Here is a 19,888-nt window from a genome sequence, read left to right as displayed (position 1 = left end):
TTCGGTTTGAATCGAGTCGGTTTTGGTTTCCTGTTGCTTTGGGGCCATTTATCTTTTTTCTTCGCCTCTTGCCCGCGCCGGGGGCGGATGTTGGGGCGCGGAGCTTGGGGTCCAGGGCGCCGTGATCGTCTTTACAGAACCGCACTGCGGGACCTGGCTGCCCAGCGTGGTGGGCAGAGGGGAGCAGGGTGGACCAGGCGGCCCGGCCCGGCCTCCCTTCGGAGTAGGAGAGTTCGCGCAGGACCCGGGCGAGGGCCCCAGACCCAGGTGTCCCCCGGCTCCTGGCCGCCCCGCCCGCGGTGTCCCCTCCCCACACCCGGTCGCTACTCCTATCCTGGCTCACAATTTGGGGCGGGGTGGGGTTCGTGTGTGCGGAAGATTCAGCTGCTACGGATGGACTTTCACTTTGTGGAGTTCACATTTGGAAACCTTGCAGGGGTTGGCGGGGCAGGGGTGGGGGGGTTGGTCATTCCTCTCCATTTCCCGTGGAGAGGAGCTCCAAGGAATCGGATGGTGATTAATGCTTCTCTTCCCCTAAAAGTTGGAGGGAGAGCTAGCTCCCTACTTCCTGAAGATGGGGTTCCATGTCACACCCCCGTCCCCACCCCCAGAGGGGGCTTAATTTACACAGCCCTGGTAAGAAGGAGGCAGGGGGTGGGTGGCGTGGGGGGTAGTGAATTAATTGATCCCTTCCTGGGAATGAAGTCAAATTCCTTCCAAATGGAGCATCTTCACTGCCACCCCCAGCCCCTGGCTGTGGGGGGGGGGGGGGAGGCTGCCACTGAAGATGCCCACCCTGGGGAGCCGGTGTTGAGTCTCGGTGGAGGCGTGGCCAGGTCCCTGGGGTGCAGTCCTGGTGCCCCAGGAGGTGGCCCTGGCGCACAATGGGCTGCTCTGATTCCTCCGCCGGGCGCTTTGTTGGCGGGCGGGGCAGCGGCTCTTGCAGCTGTCGCATTTTCCCACGAGCTGGGGAGCTGAGTGTGGCCAGCACTGCCACCCCCCCAGCGCCACCCCCTGGAAGAACTTGTTTGAACAGCAAGACAATCCTGGTGGTTGGATAGGGGCCTCAGCCCAGCCAAGGTCCCCAGTGAAGCTGGGGTGAGGGGTGAGAAGTTTGGGAGACTGGCCCAGGGTCATCCCAGCGTTTCTTTCCTGCTGTCTACAATGCATTTCAGGCCACTCCTCCCCACCCCTCCACCCACTTTGAGCTTGACCTGTCCACCTGCCACCCAGCCAGTCTATTCCTCCCCGCCCCATCTCTGACCCCAGAACTCTGGGCAGAATGTTGAGTCCCCTTGGGGTTCATGCAGGGCTTCCTGGGGGCCCCCTGCACCCAGTAACCCCATGACAGGAGGTGAAGGGTGGACAGTGCCCCTGGGGGTGCTGGCCAAGCTGACCTCTCCTCTTGCCCCTCCCCAGGCCTGCGCTGCTCCCAGCCCGGTGAGACCTGCTTGAACGGTGGGAAGTGTGAAGTGTTCCCCAACGGCACCGAGGCCTGCATGTGAGTATGGGCCCCGCGCCCCTGCAGGGACCTGTTGCTTTGTCGGAGCGGAGCCCCTGCCTTCTGCAGCGGGCCAGCGGGGACAGAACACTGGGCCATTGTCTTCTGGAGATGGCCCAGACGGCTGGGCGCGGTCACGTGCTAGTTTATTGGACAAAGTCTGGCAATTACTTAATCACCAGCAATTATGCTGCGTGTGGAGCCCAGCCTGGCCGCTGGGGGTTCGAGCGCTCCTTTGAGGACCACCTCGGGCTCCTGGGGTGCTGGGTGGGCATCCCTGCTCCCCTATTTCTTCCCAAAGTCCCTGAGGCCTGCAGGGAGGCTCCAGAGCATCTGGATGGAGGCCAGGCCCTCCCCGCCCCGCCAGCCAGGGAGAGTGCCTCTGCTGGGGGCAGGTGAGGCTTGCTCCAGGCGGGTGAGCGCCTCCTGGACAGGAGGTGCCTCTGAGCGAGAAACTGACTAGTTCAAAGGCACACCCACCCTTTGCCGCCCTCTGCCTTCCCTGGCCTCTCCTCTCTGGCCTCAGGTGAGGTTGGGGAAAGGCGGTTGGAACTCATCGTGGTGGCTGTGCCCGTCTCCGCAGGGGTATGGGTGGGAGTTCCTGCCAGGAGCTCTGTCTCTGTCCCCAGCTCTGACCTCCTGACCTGGTGGCCCTTCGCCTTCCCAGCCCTGGGTCCTCAGCTGTGAACGGGGGTGGGGGGCGGGGGTGGCGGTGGTGTCCGGAGTCAGGGAACCTGGTTAGGATCTATCGCCTGCCTGCCTGCGAGTACCGGTCAGCCTCTCAGGAAGTTTTTCTCCTGTGGCCGATGCCCTTCAACTTGAGTTCGTCCCTGATGGGAATACCGAGCAGGTTCCTGGCGGCTGGAGAAACGCCCCCTCCCCAGGCTGCAGAAGTGGGTCCCCAGCCGGGCTGGCGCGCCCTCATTCCAACTGCTGAGGGCCCATTCCCTTGACAACCCCCAGCCCGGGCTCACTGCCGGCCCAGCCAGTGGGCAAGCAGCCCCTCCTCCCCCCACCCCGGCCCCAGACTGAAGCCAATTAAGCAGGACTGTGAGCAGTTTAATGGACAAAACGCATTGTGTCTTTGTCGGACACTAATGAATGCGCACTACTTTTTTTTTTCTTTGCTTTTTTGGGGGCCTTTTTCTCCTCCTGCAGAAGCCTCACCGACGCTTGATGCCCTAAATCTTGTTTCCTTTCATTGAGAGACCGACAGCTGGGATTCAGTGGAAGTGCAGGGGCTATTGTTGGGGAGGCGGATTAATGCTGGGTGATTAAGTATGCGTGGCTTCCCAGAATGCCCACTCCCTTCCCTGCCGCTCACTGGGATGTGTGTGTGTGTAGGGCTGGGGGCAGTCTCCGTATTTCTGCAGAGGGCTCTGGGGAGGGCAGGGGCAGTGCTGGGCTGGGGAAAGTAGGAGCCGTCTCTTCTTGCGCCATCACTGGGGAATTGGGACGGGGCAGCCTGGGGCCCCCCACCCCGGGCCAGCGCTCCGGCCACACGCTGCCCTGGCTGCTGCAGCTGTCACCCACTGGCCTCCGGGTGAGGCGCTTCAAAGGGACGGGGTTGGGGGAGGCTCTCCCACCCCCAAACCTGGGCAAACCTGGGCAGGCAAGTTCCTGCCTCCCCAAGCCAGGCCCTGGATCAGGGCTAGGGTGCCGGCCTTTTTCCTCCTTTTGGCCTGGTGCTACCCCCCACCGCCACCTTGGCGGGAAGCCTGCCTGTCTGGCCTGGCACCCCGCCTCACTCGGCCCACAGAGACCCCATTGTGTGCATCCTGCAGACCCACTGGGAAGTTGAACGGAAGTGCCGTCCTTGCAGGCCCCAGCTCTGGGCGCCTCGGGCCGGAGGCAAGGGATCAGCCATGACGGCTGGCCAGGGCCAGCCGTGGGCAGGCCCCAGTCCAGGCTCGCGGGGCAGGGTGGGGGCACTGTGGCCCCCCCCAGGGTCCGCGCCGTCTTGCTCTCACCCACCACCCACTGGTCTGCGGAGGTTCTGCTGGCGGGGGCGGCCCAGCTCTCTGGGCTGAAGGGGAGAGCTGCTTTCTTCTCTCCAGGGTGTCTGGGTCTCAGGCCGACCTGGGTGTGAGCTCTGGCTCTGCAGCCTCCAGCCGGGACCTGCAGAAAGTTCTGTGACTTTCCTGCTGCTCCCCTGTGGCCAGGGCGTGGGAATCGGTGCTATCATGTGCCAGGCGCATTCACGCCAGGTGACTCATCCGTTTCCATCCAGAGAGAGGGAGCCTTCCCCAGAAGCCGCCCGTCAGGTGTCTGCGGGGCTCGGGGTCGGAAAAAGAGGTCCGTGTTGTTGCGAAGGCCCTTCAGGAAGTCCCAGAGAGCGGGGCCGGGCCACCCGATGGCCGTGAGCCTCTGGGGGCGGAGTGCTCTGCCCCAGGAGGGTGGCTGTGTGTGGTGGCCCCAGCTGGGGGTGCCTGGGGAGGCTGGTGAACCAGGGGTGGCCTCAGGTGGGTCTTTGGGACCCTCTGCCGCCTCGGCGCCCAGAGTACGCTGGAGGGAAGTTGGGCAGGTGGTGGACCTCGGCTTTGGACGATCCTGTACTTGAGGCCAGGCTCTCCCGTGCCCAGTGTCCTCATGACCTCAGGTCATCGGGTCGCCTGAACCCAGATTCCCCCAGTCTGTAATCTGCGCTTGATCTGCGATTGATCTCTTGGTGGTGCGTGAAGGTTACGTAAGAGGCACGCAGCAGGCGCGGGGCGAGTGTCCGCTCCCTTGCTGCCTTCTCCTTTTGAGCTGACAGCGCTGGTTTCAGGATCCCCATTCGAGAGAGTTTAGTTGTCTAATGAGTGAGTTCAGAGAACCCGAAAGATACGGCCTGGTGGGCCCGAGCCGGGGCACCGCCTGGGAGGGGCCGGCCAGCGACTCCGAGGACTTCTCACCCGCGGGGGCACCCGTGAACACCCTCCTTGCTTCCTTCCCAATTCTGAGCACCTGTTGTGTGCTGGGCGCTGCTCTGGTCGTGGGCATGTGGGCCCAGGTCCGATGCAGCCCCCGCCCCCATGGTCTCTCCGCTTTCCAGTGTGGGGGTTAGGAGAGGCGGCCTGAACACGTGACACGTCAGAGGGAGGGGAGTGCCGTGGGCAGGGCGGCCCGGCCCCACGTGGCTGGCAGCAACCCCGGAACCGTGGGCATCAGGCGTGTAGTGGGGCCCAGAGATGTCGGCGCCAGGCCCAGCGTCACACAGCCCGGCGTAGCGCCCAGCCCCGCCTCGCTCTGTCCGGGGACGTGTGTTCCTAACCACGGCCGCATCCTGCCTGTACTGCCCCCGGGGCCCTCGCTGGTCGTCCTGTGAGGAAGCAGGGCGGGGACAACGACTTCCCTTTAGAAGAAGAGGGTCAGGGGCCGAGTGGAAGTGACTCGGCCACCCGGCTGCAGAGGAACACTCTACATCTGTGTCACCTGGCCCGCCCGTTTCCACTGAGTCACCTGCGCGTCCCGGGCGAGGCTGGGGGAGGAACAGGTTAATTCTCACCCTCACCCCCACCCCCACCCCAGGCTGAGACCGAACCAGGTCTGTACAGGACTTCCTCTGTTTGTCAGCGCCTGGGCGCCAAGGACGCAGGGTTAGAAAAACACAGTGAACGCACAGCCGCAGCCCAAAACCATCACCTGCTGCCTCTGACCACGGGGGGTGGACGTCAGGGAGCACGCGACCCCCACAGGAAGGTGCCCTCCTCGGGCCTGGCTCTGCCTCTATGGCGGCCAGTGTTTTTTCCACTGGGGGAAAAAAAATAGGGATTTTTTTTAAAAGAGAGAAAAAAAAGAAAGCTGTGCCCTTAGCTGGAAGAGGGTGGGGCCGGGCAGACAGCTGAGAGAGAACGCTTTTCGTCAGGACAGCTGAGCTGGGTCAGGGCAGCCGGGGCCACGAGTGAGAGGGCGGGTGCGGGGCCCCCTCCCCGAGGTGGCGGGCGGTGGGGGCAGGTCCAGAGGGCGGCACGGCTCCACTCCCCCGGGGCTGGGTGGCCGCCCAGGGGTCCCGCGGAAGCCGGCACTGGCTCCATCCCTCGCTGACAGTGACGCTGATGGGTGGCTATGGCCGTCGCGGGCAGATGGGGCTCCCGCTGGGCAGGGCCGGGCCAGGCTGGGCTCGAGGAGGGCACCTTTCCTGTTTCATGTCTCGCCTATAAATAGTGAAAGGATGTGGCTTTGCAGAGTCGATTGAGTGTCCTGATTGCTTTCCTCAATAAAGTGCCCACAGTCGCTCCATGCACAGACAGCCCCTTTCATCCGGTCTCGTACAAGTGCGGCAGACGTTTTCTTCGGCGGCCTCACACCCCCTCAGGGTGGCGGCCGGCTCTGCATCTCATCCTCAGTCCCCGCTTTACAGGTGGGAACGGCTGAGGCTGAGAGATGAAGAGGCTGGGAACGGGAGTAGGGCACCTGGGGCCAGCTTGCCTCAGCTTCTGCCTTCGTGTCCGGGCACATCCGGAGCCTGGCAGACTCTTCCCAGAGGCTTTAACGAGCGGCTGGCCTGGGGGCATCGCGACCTGTGGGTCAGGGGCCGTTTGATGGGTCCTGAAGTTCCCGGCCGGGCTGTCTCTGGCGGCCGCACCCCGTAGTCCCATGGACTGTAGCAGGTACAGAGCGACTGGCTCCTCCTCTGTGCCTGAGAGTGCAGGGTTAGGTGGCCGCCCAGAGCTCCCTTCCAGCGGCATCCTGGCAGGACCCTGGGATGGGCCCGCAGATGCCCAGGAGGCGGCAGTGGGCTGCAGCGTGGTCGGGGGAGGAGGGCCCAGGAGCCAGGCCTGGCCGTGCGGTAGGGCAGCTTCTGCCTGCCTGGGGCCAGCTCTGGGCTTCGGTGTCCTTACCCCCTACCCCCTGGGCCTGCTGGTGGGCCGTGGACACACCCACTGGAACGGGGGCCGTGATTGACAGGTGCTGCTGCAAAGGAAGGGCCGCTGGGCAGAGAAGAGCCCGTTGCCAAAGTGGCCTCTGTTGGCTTCTTCCCTGGCATCTCCTTCCTCAAGGCCCCGCCCACCTCGCTCCGCTGAGGTCACAGGTTGCTGAAGACCAGATGTGGGGTTGGGGCGGGGCGGGGGGAAGGGAGGATTGATATTTGTATTTTGGCGGTCGGTTTCACGTAATGTAAGTTTTATGATTTTAGATGTTTAAAATGTACATTTCGGGAGACTTGCCTGGTGGCCCAGCGGTTAGGACTCAGGTTCCGCTGCAGAAGGCACAGGTTCCATCCCTGGTCGGGGAGCTTAGTTGCTTCAGTCGTGTCTGACTCTGTGCGACCCTGTGCCCTTATAGCCCTCCGGGGTCCTCTGTCCATGGGGATTCTCCAGGCAAGAATACTAGAGTGGGTTGCCATGCCCTCCTCCAGGGGATCTTCCCGATCCAGGGATCAAACGCATCTGTTACGTCTCCTGTATTGGCAGGCGGGTTCCTTCCCGTTAGCGCCACCTGGGAACTGTGCGACACAGCAAAATAAATAACCGAATAAAGTCTGCACTTCAGCGGCGTTTAGTACATTCACAACGTTGTGGGACCAGCATGTCTGTATAGTTCCAGGTTTTCACCACCTGAACAAAACCCCCATAGGCGTTAAACAGGCGTCCCCCCTTGCCCTCCCCGCAGCCCTGCGTGCTCTCACCTGCTTTCTGTCTCTGGCTCTACCTGATCTGCGTGGTTCACATGCGTGGACTCGCACTGCTTGCCTCTCCCGCCTGGCTTCTTTCGCCCGGGGTGCATGTCCGTGCGTCACTCCTCTGGGCGCTCGCTGGACTCGACCTGCCTGAGAACGTCGGGGGGTGGATGGTGGTGGCCCAGCATGGTCATCCTGGTATGGCCTTGGGCAGAAGTCCAGAGGCGGTGGGTGTCAGAGGTGGGGGGTGTCCGGAAGGCTCCCTGGAAGAGGCGGCGCTCACTCCTGTGTCCGCATGGCCAGCCATGGGACCCCCTTGAGTGGGGCCTGGCACATCCAGGGGTACCTGTTAAAGTGGGGTGGCGTGCCTTCGGGTCCAGGGGATGAGCGCACAGGGCTCCACGGCCGGCACCCCACCGCCTGCTCGGGGCATCAGGAATGCGAGGGGCAGCGGGCGTTTACTGAATGCTCTCTAGGTGCTGGGGCAAGGCGGGCAGGGCAAACGCATGCCTGGCTCGTTGTTTGAGAACCAGACTCGAGGGCAGATGCCTTCACCTCCTGCAGGACGAGGCTGGTGCTGTGGGAATACCCCGCCGGGGTGCCCCAGGCCCACTAGGGCCTTTTGGAGGGAGTCCACTGTGGAGACTCAGGCAGATGGGCTGCAGACAGGTCAGCAGGAAGAAGGGCAGCTGGGGGGCAAGTCTGAGACCTGAGCCCCTACCCACGCCGTCTGCCTGCTTCCCAGCCTTGCCCTGGCCTGGAGCACATTTCTCCTGAACCCTCAGGGCTCATCTCGGAGTTAGTGGGTGTACCCTTGGTGGGAGGCACCCCGCCTGGTGTGAGAGGGCCGAGGGTCAGGGGCCTGGGCCCTCGCTCTTAGCCACAAGCCGATCACCTCCCAGTGGCTCTCGGGGCTCAGGGAGGCTCCATGTTTCCTGCAGGGCACCAGAGGGGTGCTCTTGCAATGTTAGCATCTGGACACTTGCTCGGCCCCAGTGGGGAGGCTTGAGTGGGTCCCCCCGTCACAGGTGGGCTGCAGCTCTCTGTGCGTCTCTGAGACGCGTGGAACTCTGAGAACAGAACGCCCTCCCCAGGGTTTCACCGCTGAGTGGTCCCTCCTGGCTGGGGCTCTACTCCCCACCTGCACCCTCGCTGCCCCTGGGATGGAAGCGTCCTGGGAAAGGGGGCCTTGACCTCGCCATCCACTCCCCGCCGAGGCTCGGGCGCAGGGGTCATCATCATACCGGCATTCACACGTTCAAGTGAATTAGGTTCATCGTTGCCCGTTCCCTTCCTGACACCGAGCTGCTGCTCTGCATGGGAGCCCGTCGGGTGGCGTGTGGACACCTCCAAGGGCCCGGCCTCGCCTTCCACGCGGCGCCCGCCCGCCCCTTCTGTGGCTCAGCTCCCCCAGGATCCCCAGCCCCTTGCTGCGCTGTCTCGGGCTCTCCTGGGTGGGGGCCTGGGACGGCCTCTAGAGGTCTGACGTGAGCCTCCTGCACCTGAGTCGCTCCGTTTCCTGGAAGGTGCATCCGGGGTCCTGGTTCTCAGCAAGCCTTGGTGGAGGCGGGGGGTGCCCTGGGGAGGCCGCGCTTCCAACGCCCACGTGGCGGTTCCCAAACACGAGAGGCACTCAGACAGCCCGCCAGTCCCCACCAGCCTCAACCTGGGAGTCCTCGTGGGACAAGTCAGTCACTGGGCTTGGGTGTCCATCGGGTGTCTCTGAAGTGCTTGAATCGGTTGCTCTTCTCCGCTGGGTAAACGATCCCTTGTCCCTCTGTTGACACTGCTGATTTGCTGAGCAAACTCTTTGCCCCGCAGGCAGCATGAAAGTCCAGCCTCAGCCAGCCCTGCCGAGGCCTGGGGCAAGCAGGTCCCATGTCATCACGTTGGCCTTAGGGTCAGGGCAGCGGGCCGGGAGAGGGGCTGGGGGTCTGAGCCGCACCGCACGGGGGACAGGCCGCTGGAGGCTGGGCGGGCACTCGGGGTGACACGCGGGCCCCAGGCTGGCCCTCCTCCGGGGACCCTGCCGGCCTCCTGCTTCCTTCACCCCTTGATCCTGGGTCAGCTGAGCTGCCAGCCTACTGCCTGACCCCAGGAGGCCTGCTGGACAGGCAGCTGGGTCCTGGCGGGTCATCACGGGTCCACCGGGGGATGAGTGTGAGAGGAGGTGGGCGGCTGCCCCTGGAAAGCTGTCGGTGCCCCCCTCCGTGTGAGAGGAGGTGGGCGGCTGCCCCTGGAAAGCTCTGTCGGTGCCCCCCCTCCCGCAGGGACCCGGGGCTCGGGGACCTGCCTCCCACTGTTTCCTCTTGGTTTCGGTTGCTGGTAAGCGGAAACTACACGGTTACTGGAAATGACAGGTCTAGGGGAGAAGCCAGAGTTTTGAGTGTGTGTGTTTTTCCCTGAAAGCTTTTCAGTACAAGAGATGCTGGGCTAAGACCGGGCTGAGGCGGGGCCTGGGGGTGGGGGGTGCTGGCCCCACTTCCGCCCCCAGCGCCTCCGTCTCCCCTCTGACCACGGAGAGGGCTGAGGGAGGTGACTGCCTCTGGGCCTTCCGGGTCAGCCTGAGGGTCTCTCCTGCGCTCGCCAGGCTGGTTCCGGCTCCCAGGGGTGGCCGCACAGGGCGGGGCTCCCCTCACTTCCCCCTCCAGGGCTCAGGATGAGGGTGGCCTTGGGCCTGACTGAGAGCCAGACGGGGTGGGGGAGGCCAGGCAGGGCTGTGTGTCCCGGTGTCCACGGTGGCAGGGGCCTCAGGCCATGACGGCTTCTGCCCGGGGGTCCAGGGCCCAGGCCCGGCCCAGCACGGCGCTCGGCAGGCATCTGGGACATGGCCTGGGTCAGGGCTGGACCCAGCTAAGCCCATCTGGGTTTCTAGAAGGCCTGGCCTCCAGGCCACAGGCAGGCACGGTCCACGTCAGCTGCCCGGCCCTGTTCCAGCTTGCTGCTCCCGCCAGGCTGGGAGAGCGCTGTACTCTACAGCACAGGCCATGGTGGGCTGTGTGACCGGGGGCTGCTCACCCGCCCCTCTGAGCTCCCCTGTAAACAGTAACACACGTGAGTCCCGATGGGACATATCAGCGTGGCTTCACTCCACTCTCAGGCCTGTTCCCAGTGCTCCCAGGCCTCATCCAGAAGGCTCTCTAGAGACCAGCCCAGCCCCGGATTTGGGTGAGGTCATTGAAGGGCGCTCATGGCTCAGACGATAAAGCGTCTGCCTACAGTGCGGGAGACCTGGGTTCGATCCCTGCATCGGGAAGATCCCCTGGAGAAGGCAATGGCAACCCACTCCAGTACTCATGCCTGGAAAATCCCATGGACGGAAGAGTGTGGTAGGCTACAGTCCGTGGGGTGGCAAAGAGGCAGACAAGACTGAGTGACTTCACTTTCATTTTCGCGGAAGGGCACAAGGTTGTGGCCAGCCCAAGAACCTCCTGCTTTCCCCGTGGAGAAGAGTCTCCCCTGAGCCCAGAACAGTGCGGGTCTGTCTCTCAGCAGGTCCACGCCAGCCTGGGTGCAGCTGCCAGGGTTGTGTCTCCTGGTGTCTGCTGTGGTCCCGTGCCTTGGTGACTGTGCTGAGCCTGGGGTGGGGGCCAGGGCGGCTGCGGGCTTGTGGGCAAGCCTGGGGACACGGGGCCTGGTGGTCTGCCTCGCACAGGGGTTGGGGACTGGGCAGGTGGTGAGCCTGAGCTGGGAGAGGCGTCCAGGGAGAGGGTCTCACGGGAGCCTCATCAGGGCCCGCTCTCCGCTGGCCCGCCCAGCGGCCGGCGGCTGTGGGCTCCGTGCTTCCTCTCTGTCCCTAGAGCTGGACAGACAGGAAGGAAGGCCACATGAGCTCTTGTGGCTGAGGGTGGTGACAGGTGTCCGGCGTTGGTGGGACCCCTCCTGCCACACGGAAGGGGTGTGGGGAAGCCGGGGCCCAGGGCAGCCCCACCCCGCCGGCTGGGAGCTCCCCGATTCCCAGGCTTCTCACTCAGACACCGCCCCCACTTCCAATCCAGGGTTTTGAGTTTCAGCAGATCTTGTGGGGTTGTAAGAACACATTGTCTGCTCCAGCCCTCCCGGTCTGGGAGATCAGGCGGTCAGGCGAGAAACCCAGGCCTCCAGGGTGGGGGAGGGGGAAAAGGAATGGGGTGCGGAGGCCCCACACCCCCTCCTCCACCCAGGGAGCTCCTGCTGGCCTCCCAGCTGCCTCCAGGGGGCGCTGTGCTCTGGCCGCCCCCCACCCTCACACCAAGGGCCTGGAGTCTGACCACCACTGGGGACAGCAGAGGTTAAGAGCTGCATTCAAACACAGGTAGTGCCGTGGGCATAACCTGCCAGAGCCCTGGTTTTCTCATGTGTACAGTGGGCCAGTGTCCCTGCAGGCCCATTTTGAGAAAGAAGTGAGATAAAGCCTGAGTACAGGTCCGGGAGCAGGGAGGGGGGTCCACAGTGTCTTCGGGGACCCGTGTCGAGGGGGGTCCTCAGTGTCCTCCCGCGCTGCATTCTCAACTGGAGAATGGGAAGAAGCGGGGCTGCCCTGAGTGTCCGCTCGGGTCGGCGGGAGAGGATGGGAGCCACCGGGCAGGCCTCCCCTCTCCCCGCACCGCCGCACAGCTGAGCAGAGGCGGGCACTTGCAGGATCGTTTCTGGCTTTGGCTCGGATCTCAGTCTGTGGTTGCTGACTTAATTAATCGAGTTTTGGATTAAGCGCCGCCCTCCCCCCCCACCATGGCGCGGGCCGCACGCTCATCGATCCCTTCCCTTCGTTGTATCCAGTGTCTGGGGCACGGGTCTGGCTCCGTCTTGTGGCGAACAGAGCTCCCCGGCTGCTGGGGGGGGTCCCCTCCCTGGCCTCCCAGAGGTGGGGCTGCAGGCTTGACCACGTGGGTCTCAGGGGGCTGTTGGGGTGAGCCCTGGGTAAGGACACCCATTCCCACCTTTGTCCAGCTCCTGGCTCCATCTTTGGGGGTGATGGTTGGGGAATTAACCCAGCAGAGCAGGACCGCGGGGGAGGAGTGGGCAGCAGGCTTTTCTTCCTCTCCCAGCAGCCCCCAGGGTTCTCGGGACAGCATGTTGGCTGTGCCTTTTGCAATGTCCGGAGGGGCCGGCCAAGCAGCGGTGTGCCTGCCCGTGGGTGGGCCCGGGTCGTTCTCTGCCCACTGCAGCTGGGCCATCTCCAGGAAGCCGCTTGACCTCTGCCTTTCCATCCCTTCAGACGGGCAGCCACTTCCCACGTCGAGGGTGGGGCAGCTCTGATCGCCGCAGGGGGGTGGCGAGCCGCAAGCATTGTTTTCCCCGCAGTGGGAAAGGTGGCTTCCCGGAGGACCGCTTCCGTCCACACACAACACAAAGGGCTTCCCCGCGCTCCTGCACTTCCTCTTTCCAGCCTATTCTAAACCATCCAGAGGTGCAACTTGGGAGAAAAGAGGCAGACAAAGAGCCCCGAACCCGGGAGGAGCTGCTGGGCCCAGCGGCTCCACGCCCCACCCTGCCTGGACCCCCTTCCTCCTCTGCAGCTGCTGCCTGTTCTCCGCTGAGGGTCAGCTGCTGTTGGGGGTTGGGGTCTGTCTGCCTCAGACCTGGCTGGACCTTTTCCGGGGTCCCCTGTCCCTCTGCAGCCCTGGCTGCTGCTCGCCTCCTCCCTGAAGCTTGGGAGCCAGGGCAGCGCCCTCCCCTGCAGCTCTGAGCCGCCCCAGCCCAGCGGCCGTGCGGGCTGGAAGCAGACCGCAGCTCAGCCAGGCGCCGGCTGGGTCCCTGCAGTCGCTTCCTGGGGCAGCTGGGGCTGCAGGTGGTGGGGTGCTGTCGCACAGTGTGGCCTCCAAACTCGTGCAGGGCTGGCCAGGCTCCGGGCTGCCCTGGGCACACCCTGCCTGAAGCAGAAAGGGACCGAGACAGGAGAGGGCAGAGGGCCGTCGTCTAGGTGCCCTCGGGCACGGCAGAGTCATGGCTCAGACAGTGGTCTGGACCAAGGATGCTGAGGGTTTGAGAGAAACCTGGAGCCCCGCCCGCTGCAGCTCTTACCCTGGGGCCGTCGGAGTCCCTGGGCACCCCTGGCTTTTGTGTCTCCCAGGGGCTCCATTCCTCACAGCTGAGCTGTCCTGGTTGTGCCCAGTGGGGGAAGGACCCCAGGATGGGCACGGTGGGTGGGCACAGTGGGGGAGGCCAGCAGAGGCCACTAAGCACCACCCGCAGTCACTGCGCACCCCCCTACCTGCCACGAACACAGCATCCTGGAAGCTGTGATTCCCTACTGGGATTCGGGGCCCTTGAACCAGCCTCTGCCCAGAGGGGCTCAGGACCCCTGGCAAGCCTTGTCCAGGAGCACAGGTGGACTCCTTGACCTCGCCCCCTCTGAGGGAGGAGCTGGGGGCTCAGAGTCTGTCCGATGCACCCCCCCTCTCCTGGCCTCAGTCTTCCTGTTCCATAAGCCGGCAAGAGCCTCCTCTGCCCAGTCTGCAGATGGCCCCAGTCGCCCGGGCTGGGCTGGGGGTCTGAGAACCTCCCGGGCAAGCTGCCCCGAGGTGGACGGGCCTGCCTGCCTGGTGGTGGGCCATAGTGGTCTTTGTTTGGCATCCTGGACCACTTCTGGGGAGGAGGGGGTACCCTGACGAGCCATCCGTGCTCCCTGGCCCCCCTCTTCGGGGCCGCAGTGACACTGTGTTTGTTGGAGGGTCCTGGGCAGAAAGCCTGTGAGCGAGGCAGTCTGGTGTGGGGAGGGTCTTCTAGCAGGCACCCCACTGCAGGCAGACTGGGGCTGGGCGTGGGGGGTGGGAGGGGACTTCGGCTGCAGCAGGTAGGACCCCAGGCCCTGACTCAGCCCCCCGGGGATACGGGCTGCATGGCTGGGGGTCAGGGACATGCATCCATCCCTGTCTGCGTTGGGTGGCACAGTCCCTGCCCACCGTTGGGGCACAGGCCCCGGGCCTGCAGACGTGGCCTCCAGCCATGGGTTACCGGCTCTTGCGCTGATATCCCAGGCCCCAGGCAGCAGGGTCGGATGGGGCCCTCCGTGCTGGGGAGCCCTGTGTCCCCCACGGCTTTCCTTAAGCAGGTGCCCGGGCCCTGGTGGAGCCACCGTCCCCAGGGACACATCGGTGAACTGTGTGCAAATCCAGTCCGGCGGTGTTGGCTAGAGTGAGAGTCCCCTGTGCCCCAGATGCCCAGGCCACCTCTGCACTGGGGCTTCTGTGCCCTCGATCCCCCAACTCGCATGAAACGCAGGCCTGGCAGGCAGTGCCCATCTGTGCCGCAGAGCCCCCCAAAAGTTCTTCTGATGGACTGTCTCGCTCATCCATTGGTGGTGCCCCTGGATGCCCCTCCCCTGGGGCGCCTCTGTCTGGCCTGCAGAAGGAAGGGGGCGGCACACCCCCGATGACCCCCGTCTGCACCCCCACCCGGCCAGGGCCCTGTGCTCACCCAGCTCTGCCCCGCTCAACCCCCCACTCAATCACAGACTCCTCGAGGGCAGAACCCATTGAGTCCTTCCTCGTGCTGAGTCCTGCCTTGGAACTGCGGGTAGAGAGAGCTGTCATCTCTCCCCTGGGGGTGGCAGATGGCTCGCTTAACTCAGAAAGGAAAACAGCATCATTTAGCATTAGTCCCGGGTGAAGGGGTGAAAGGTCAAGGCAGCATCTGCCTCCGGACGCTTCTGGGGCTGCATTTCTATGGAGCCGCGCTGTGGGGTGGGAGGGGTGGGGGGAGGAGCTGGCTCGGAGGAAACACTGAAGGAGGCTCCAATGAGCTCCAGGCTGGCGGGCGGGTGAGCGGGTGTCCCAGCAGCTGTTCGGCGCTGCCGCCCCCCACCCCGGGTGCCGCCTCTCTGCAGCTCTGATCCTGGAGCCCCCAGCCACCACCTGACCCTCAGCTGCTGTTGGCCGTGGTGGGCCAGGACACTCCGCTGGGCGATGTGTGGGCCGGAGGAAAGGCGAGTGGAGGAGGAGACACTGAAGGACCACTTTCAGAGGGGAGCAAGGAAGGGGAAGCTGCCACGGGCCCCCAGGCGCCAGGAGCCGAGTGGCACGGTGCACGGGGGCGGGGGGGGGGGGGTTCTCGTCCAGCCTCAGGGTCCCCGACGGCCCCTGGCCTGGAATCCTGAGGCAGGTGTCGGGCACGACTTTCCCCTCCAAGCACAGGCCCCTGTCCCTGCCAGGCACTTAGGCTGAGCTGCCAGGACAGGTGTTCAGGACCGAATGGCCACGAGGGACTTGGTCACTGGTCCCAGCGGACTGGCCACGTCTGAGCAGCCTCACGGGCTCTCTACCTTCTCAGGGAAGTGCGGGTGCCGTGGGCGCCTCCCCAGGAAACCCTGGCACTGCAGCCAGGGTTGGGGGCAGGCGGGGACACGTCTAGGCGAGGGGGGAGCATGGCTGGAGGCCGCCCAGAGCGGGGACAGGCCTCTGTGATGGGTTGTAAGGCCCCTCCACCCTGCCTACCCACCCCTGGCCCCCGCCAGGCTGACCTGGCCCCGGGCGTCCTCCCATGGAGCTAAGCCAGGCCCTGGTTGTACCCAGCACCCCCCCGGAGCACCTGCCTCAGCAGCACCCCCCCTCCCGAGGCTGTCCCTCCCTCGCTGCCCTGCCGCTCCCCTGGCTGGGGTGCTTGTGGTGGACGGCGGCCAGGCCCAGCCCTGGAGCCGGCCCGCATGGGCAGCGTGCCTTCACAGCAGCGTCCGCCAGGCCTGGACAGGAGCAGGGAGGACAATGGGCCCCCTCAGCCGCTGCCATCCCCCCACGGAGGAGCCTCCCTGGCTCCTGCTCCGCCCCCCGCCTGCCGGGGCTGGCAGCCGCTGCTGCGCTGGCCAGGAGCAGCTGCCGCCCGCGTCCCCGGCCACAGGCGCACCTGCTCCCCAGCCGCCCTTTGTCCCTGCTGCCGCCGCCTGATTTACTGGGCGCGCTTTTCCTCCCACTGTAATTCACGCAGCCTCCCTGGCCAGGATGCTCTCGGTCCAGGTGGGTTCTCCCACAGTCCTCTGCGTTAGGCTCCCCGTTCAGGACGGGCTTGGGGTGGGGTTCAGGGACACACTGCCCCGTGGCTGGAGGCTGGAGGGTTGTGCACCCCGGTGGGGCCTTTCTGGTCCACTTGGGAATGCTGCTGAACCAGACCAGTGATGAAGGCGGAGCCCACACGGAGGACGCGCTGGGCAGCCTTGTGTGCGTTTCCCCCAGGCCATGGGGCAGGCCTGCCTCAACTCGCCCACCTGGGTGGGCTTCCCACGCCTTGGAGCTGGGCATGGACAGGGCAGGCGGGCTCCCACCCCCCGCCCCACTTTGATGACCAAGCGTCCTCTGTCCAGCTCCCACTTTCTGCTGCTCTTTAGTAGCTGGGAAAGAAAAAAAAGAGCCTTTTCTCCAATAGGGAGCGGTGGCCAGCTCCTGCCTGACAATGGAGGGCATTGAGAGGTGGGGGAGGTGCTACCTCCTGGGTCTCCCCCCTCCCCTCCAGGGCTCTGGGTTCCCAGTGCCACTCAGGCTGGGACCAGGCAGCCTGTAACTGGATCCACGCTCAGTGGGGGCCACGCCACCTTCCCCAGGCTCCAGGGTATGGCCCTGCCGGAGCCCGAGGTGCCAGGGTGCCGGTCGCACAGGGGGTGCGTCCTGGGGTCTGTGCCCCCAGAGAGGAGCCAGCCACACCGTCCTCCTCCCCTCCCTGAGCGGGCTGGGCGGGAGCCGCGGCTCAGCCCTGAGTTACCGCCCCTGCGCCCCTCCCAGAAGGGCAGCTGTTTTTCTTTAAGCCAGTTGGTTTGGGACTTTTGGCTTCAGGCGACAGATGGTGGTCCGGAGTGGCCATTTTGCGTCCTCCCCGCCCGCCCTGCCCAAGCCACAGCCTCAGAGGAAAGCCCCTGCTTCTCACCGATCCCCCGCCCCCAGGACGGAGGCTGCCCCCGCCCCCTCTCCCTGTGCAGCTTTGGGCAGGAGGGGAGGGAGGGGGCCCCGGCCGGCTGGCATTTGTCGGGGGCAAGGGGTCCTGGAGTGAAGGCCTGAACCCCAAGGAGCATCCCCTCTCGGGGGGGTCTTGGGAAGGTGGGGTGGTCGGAGCCCAGGAGGGCCCTCTTTTCCCCCAGAGTCCCCTTGGCTGCCCTGCAGGGGGAGGGGCCCCCAACCACCAGCGCCCAGGGCTGTGGGCCCAGCGTCAGGGCTGCCTTCCCAGGCCGCTGCCAGCTGGGGGCCGTGGGCGCATTCCACCCCAGAGGCTCTGCCGCTGGGAAGAGGGAGGCCTGGCTGGTCCCAGAGCCTCTCCTGGGCTTTCCCTCAAGCTCAAGGCCGCGAGGTGACCCTGGGGGGCATGTACCGCCCCGTCTCAAGAAGCCGAGGCAACAGGTGGCCAAGGGCGGCCCTGGGGCAGGGGTGGCAGGTGCCGAGCCCTTCCCGGTGGGGAGCGCCGGGGACCAGGCCTGGGGCTGGGCCGGGGGCAAGGCGCCCCCCACTCCCGGCTCACCTGCTACCGTCGCAGCCCGGGAGCCGGCACAGGGCCTGCCGGAGTGGCCGTCCTCCTGGCCCCTGCTTTCTCCAGCTGTGCAGCGGGCTGGGCTTCTGATGTGAAGCCTTCACCCCCGAAAGGGAGAGACTGCGTCCGGGCACCACGCGTGGGTGAGGGTGGAGCGCCGAGCAGCACAGTCCTGTCGCGTCAGACCCCGAGAAAGAATTCCACGTCGGCAACAACAGGGGAGCCCGGCCACGTGGCGTCTGCAGTCCCATCCCTGTTTGCTCTCGTGTTTGTACTGAAAGAAGAGCCATCTGTGAACTCTTTTATTACCCAAATAATGCATATTCGTTACAGAAAACCTGGAGAGAAAGAGAGTAGGCAGGTCCCTGAAACAAAAGGTTGCACACAACACCATTCCCTTCCACGGAGAATGGCTGGGTCTGGCCCGCGCAGCCCCTTCTCAGTGGCTCACGGGTGCAGACAGACGCCTCCGTGGCTTCTGAAACCGACGCTGGGGCCCGCCAAACACTCTGGTCTCTAATGTCTCCAATTAACATAATCACTGTTTTTATGGACATGAAATTCCCTTGATGTAAAAGTAACCACTTTAAAGCGGAGAGCTCAGTGGCGCTTGGCACCATGGTGATGTTGGGCAATGACCCCCACTCTGGTCCCAGAACCTCCCCGAGCCCTTTGAGGGGGGCTGCTGCCCAGGAGGGGACCCCCATGGATGCCGGGGCTGGTGGAGGGCTAGGTGGGGAGTGGGTGCTCACCACCCTGGCGTGTCTGCTACAGCTGCGGCGGGGCCTTCGCGGGCCAGCAATGCCAGGCCCCCAACCCCTGCCTCAGCGCCCCCTGCAAGAACGGCGGGACGTGCCACACGACGGAGCGAGAAGGCCTGGTGGACTATGTCTGCGGCTGCCGCCTGGGCTTCTCGGGGCCGCTGTGCCTGACGCCCCGCGACCACGCTTGCCTCGCCAGCCCCTGCCTCAACGGCGGCACCTGTGATCTGCTCACGCTCACTGAGTACAAGTGCCTGTGCACCCCGGGCTGGTCAGGTGAGGACCCCGGAGGGGCGGGGATGGGCTGGCCTTCCCCCAGCCGCCCACACAGCCGATGCCGGGCCCCCGTCCGCGTGCCGTGGACGGTCCTGGACCGGGCTCGGCTGTGGGGGTCAGCGATCCAGAAATTGCCCAGAGTCCCCACTCTGGGGTCCCCATGCCGCTTTCCAGCCTTGGAGGTGTCAGTTTCCGGCTCGAGGGCACCCCCCGGCCTCATGCCGCAGCCTCTGTAAGAAAAGGGGAGACTCCCCGCAATCCCTGCAGGAGCCGTGGTGTCACCGCCGGCTCAGGAGGGACGCAGTCTGGGTCAGCTCCCCAGGGGCCCTGGCCTACTGTGCGTCCCACAGTGGTCACTTAGCCCCTGAGCGGTTGGGGTCCCCGGGCGGTGAGGAGCTCATGCCACTGGGCCCATGCCCGGCTCACCCACTGTCCGGGTCTGGACGCTGCCCCCAGCTCACAGGAACCAGGGAGGCCGGCTAACCACCCCCCCACCCCTGCCCCCCCAGGGAAGACGTGCCAGCAGGCCGACCCCTGCGCCTCCAACCCCTGTGCCAACGGTGGCCAGTGCCTGCCCTTTGAGGCGTCGTATATCTGCCACTGCCCGCCCGGCTTCCACGGCCCCACGTGCAGGCAGGACGTCAACGAGTGCAGCCAGAGCCCCGGGCTCTGCCACCACGGCGGCACCTGCCTCAACGAGGTCGGCTCCTACCGCTGCGTCTGCCGCCCCACCCACACCGGCCCCCACTGCGAGCTGCCCTACGTGCCCTGCAGTCCCTCCCCCTGCCAGAACGGGGGCACCTGCCGCCCCACGGGGGACACCACCCACGAGTGCGCCTGCCTGCCAGGTACTGCCCGCTGGAAGCGTTCAGGGGGCGGGGAGCCGGGCAGGCTGGGTCTGGGGGCATCACCCGAGCCCGGGCGGTTGGAGGGCAATCTTGGGGGTGGTGCAGGGTAGGCTGTGGGATGGGGGCACCCACCCACCAAGTGCCGCCCCAGGACAGGTCTGCTGTGACACCCTAGTGCTCCTCCCCTGTGCCAGGGACCCTGCCACCCCCAGGGAGGGCCTGAGCATTCCGTCTGCTCCGGGGTCACTCTGCTGTCCTGGCCCCCTGCTCCGAGTCTCCCGGGCTGTGGATACCAGCCTCCTTCAGGCCCCCCCGGGAGGCCCCTTATCCCGAGTTCCCTGGGACCACGTGCATGTTACAGAATTCTCCCCCGCTGCGGGGAGCACCCTCGCCTGTGCTGCCCGCGGGGCTTCCCCTGGTTCCTGGAGGTAGGGCCGGGGGGGGCCGGGGCTCACGCGTGCTTCCCCCCAGTGGT

The 19,888-nt window shown here is 65.4% G+C and overlaps 1 protein-coding gene across 1 annotated transcript in view; it reads left to right on the top strand.

The window, feature by feature from the left end:
• NOTCH1 (notch 1) overlaps positions 1-19,888 on the top strand; it is a 45,966-nt gene that overhangs the window by 682 nt on the left and 25,396 nt on the right. Inside the window, exons 2-4 of the mRNA XM_027556773.1 lie at positions 1,420-1,501; positions 18,303-18,565; positions 19,075-19,413. Coding sequence (XP_027412574.1) covers positions 1,420-1,501; positions 18,303-18,565; positions 19,075-19,413 — 684 coding nt within the window. The remainder of the gene's footprint in view (positions 1-1,419; positions 1,502-18,302; positions 18,566-19,074; positions 19,414-19,888) is intronic.

The sequence above is a fragment of the Bos indicus x Bos taurus genome, chromosome 11 (genome assembly GCF_003369695.1).
Source record: "Bos indicus x Bos taurus breed Angus x Brahman F1 hybrid chromosome 11, Bos_hybrid_MaternalHap_v2.0, whole genome shotgun sequence".
In the NCBI taxonomy this organism is placed as follows: domain Eukaryota; kingdom Metazoa; phylum Chordata; class Mammalia; order Artiodactyla; family Bovidae; genus Bos; species Bos indicus x Bos taurus.
This window is presented reverse-complemented; position numbering and strand designations above follow the sequence as displayed.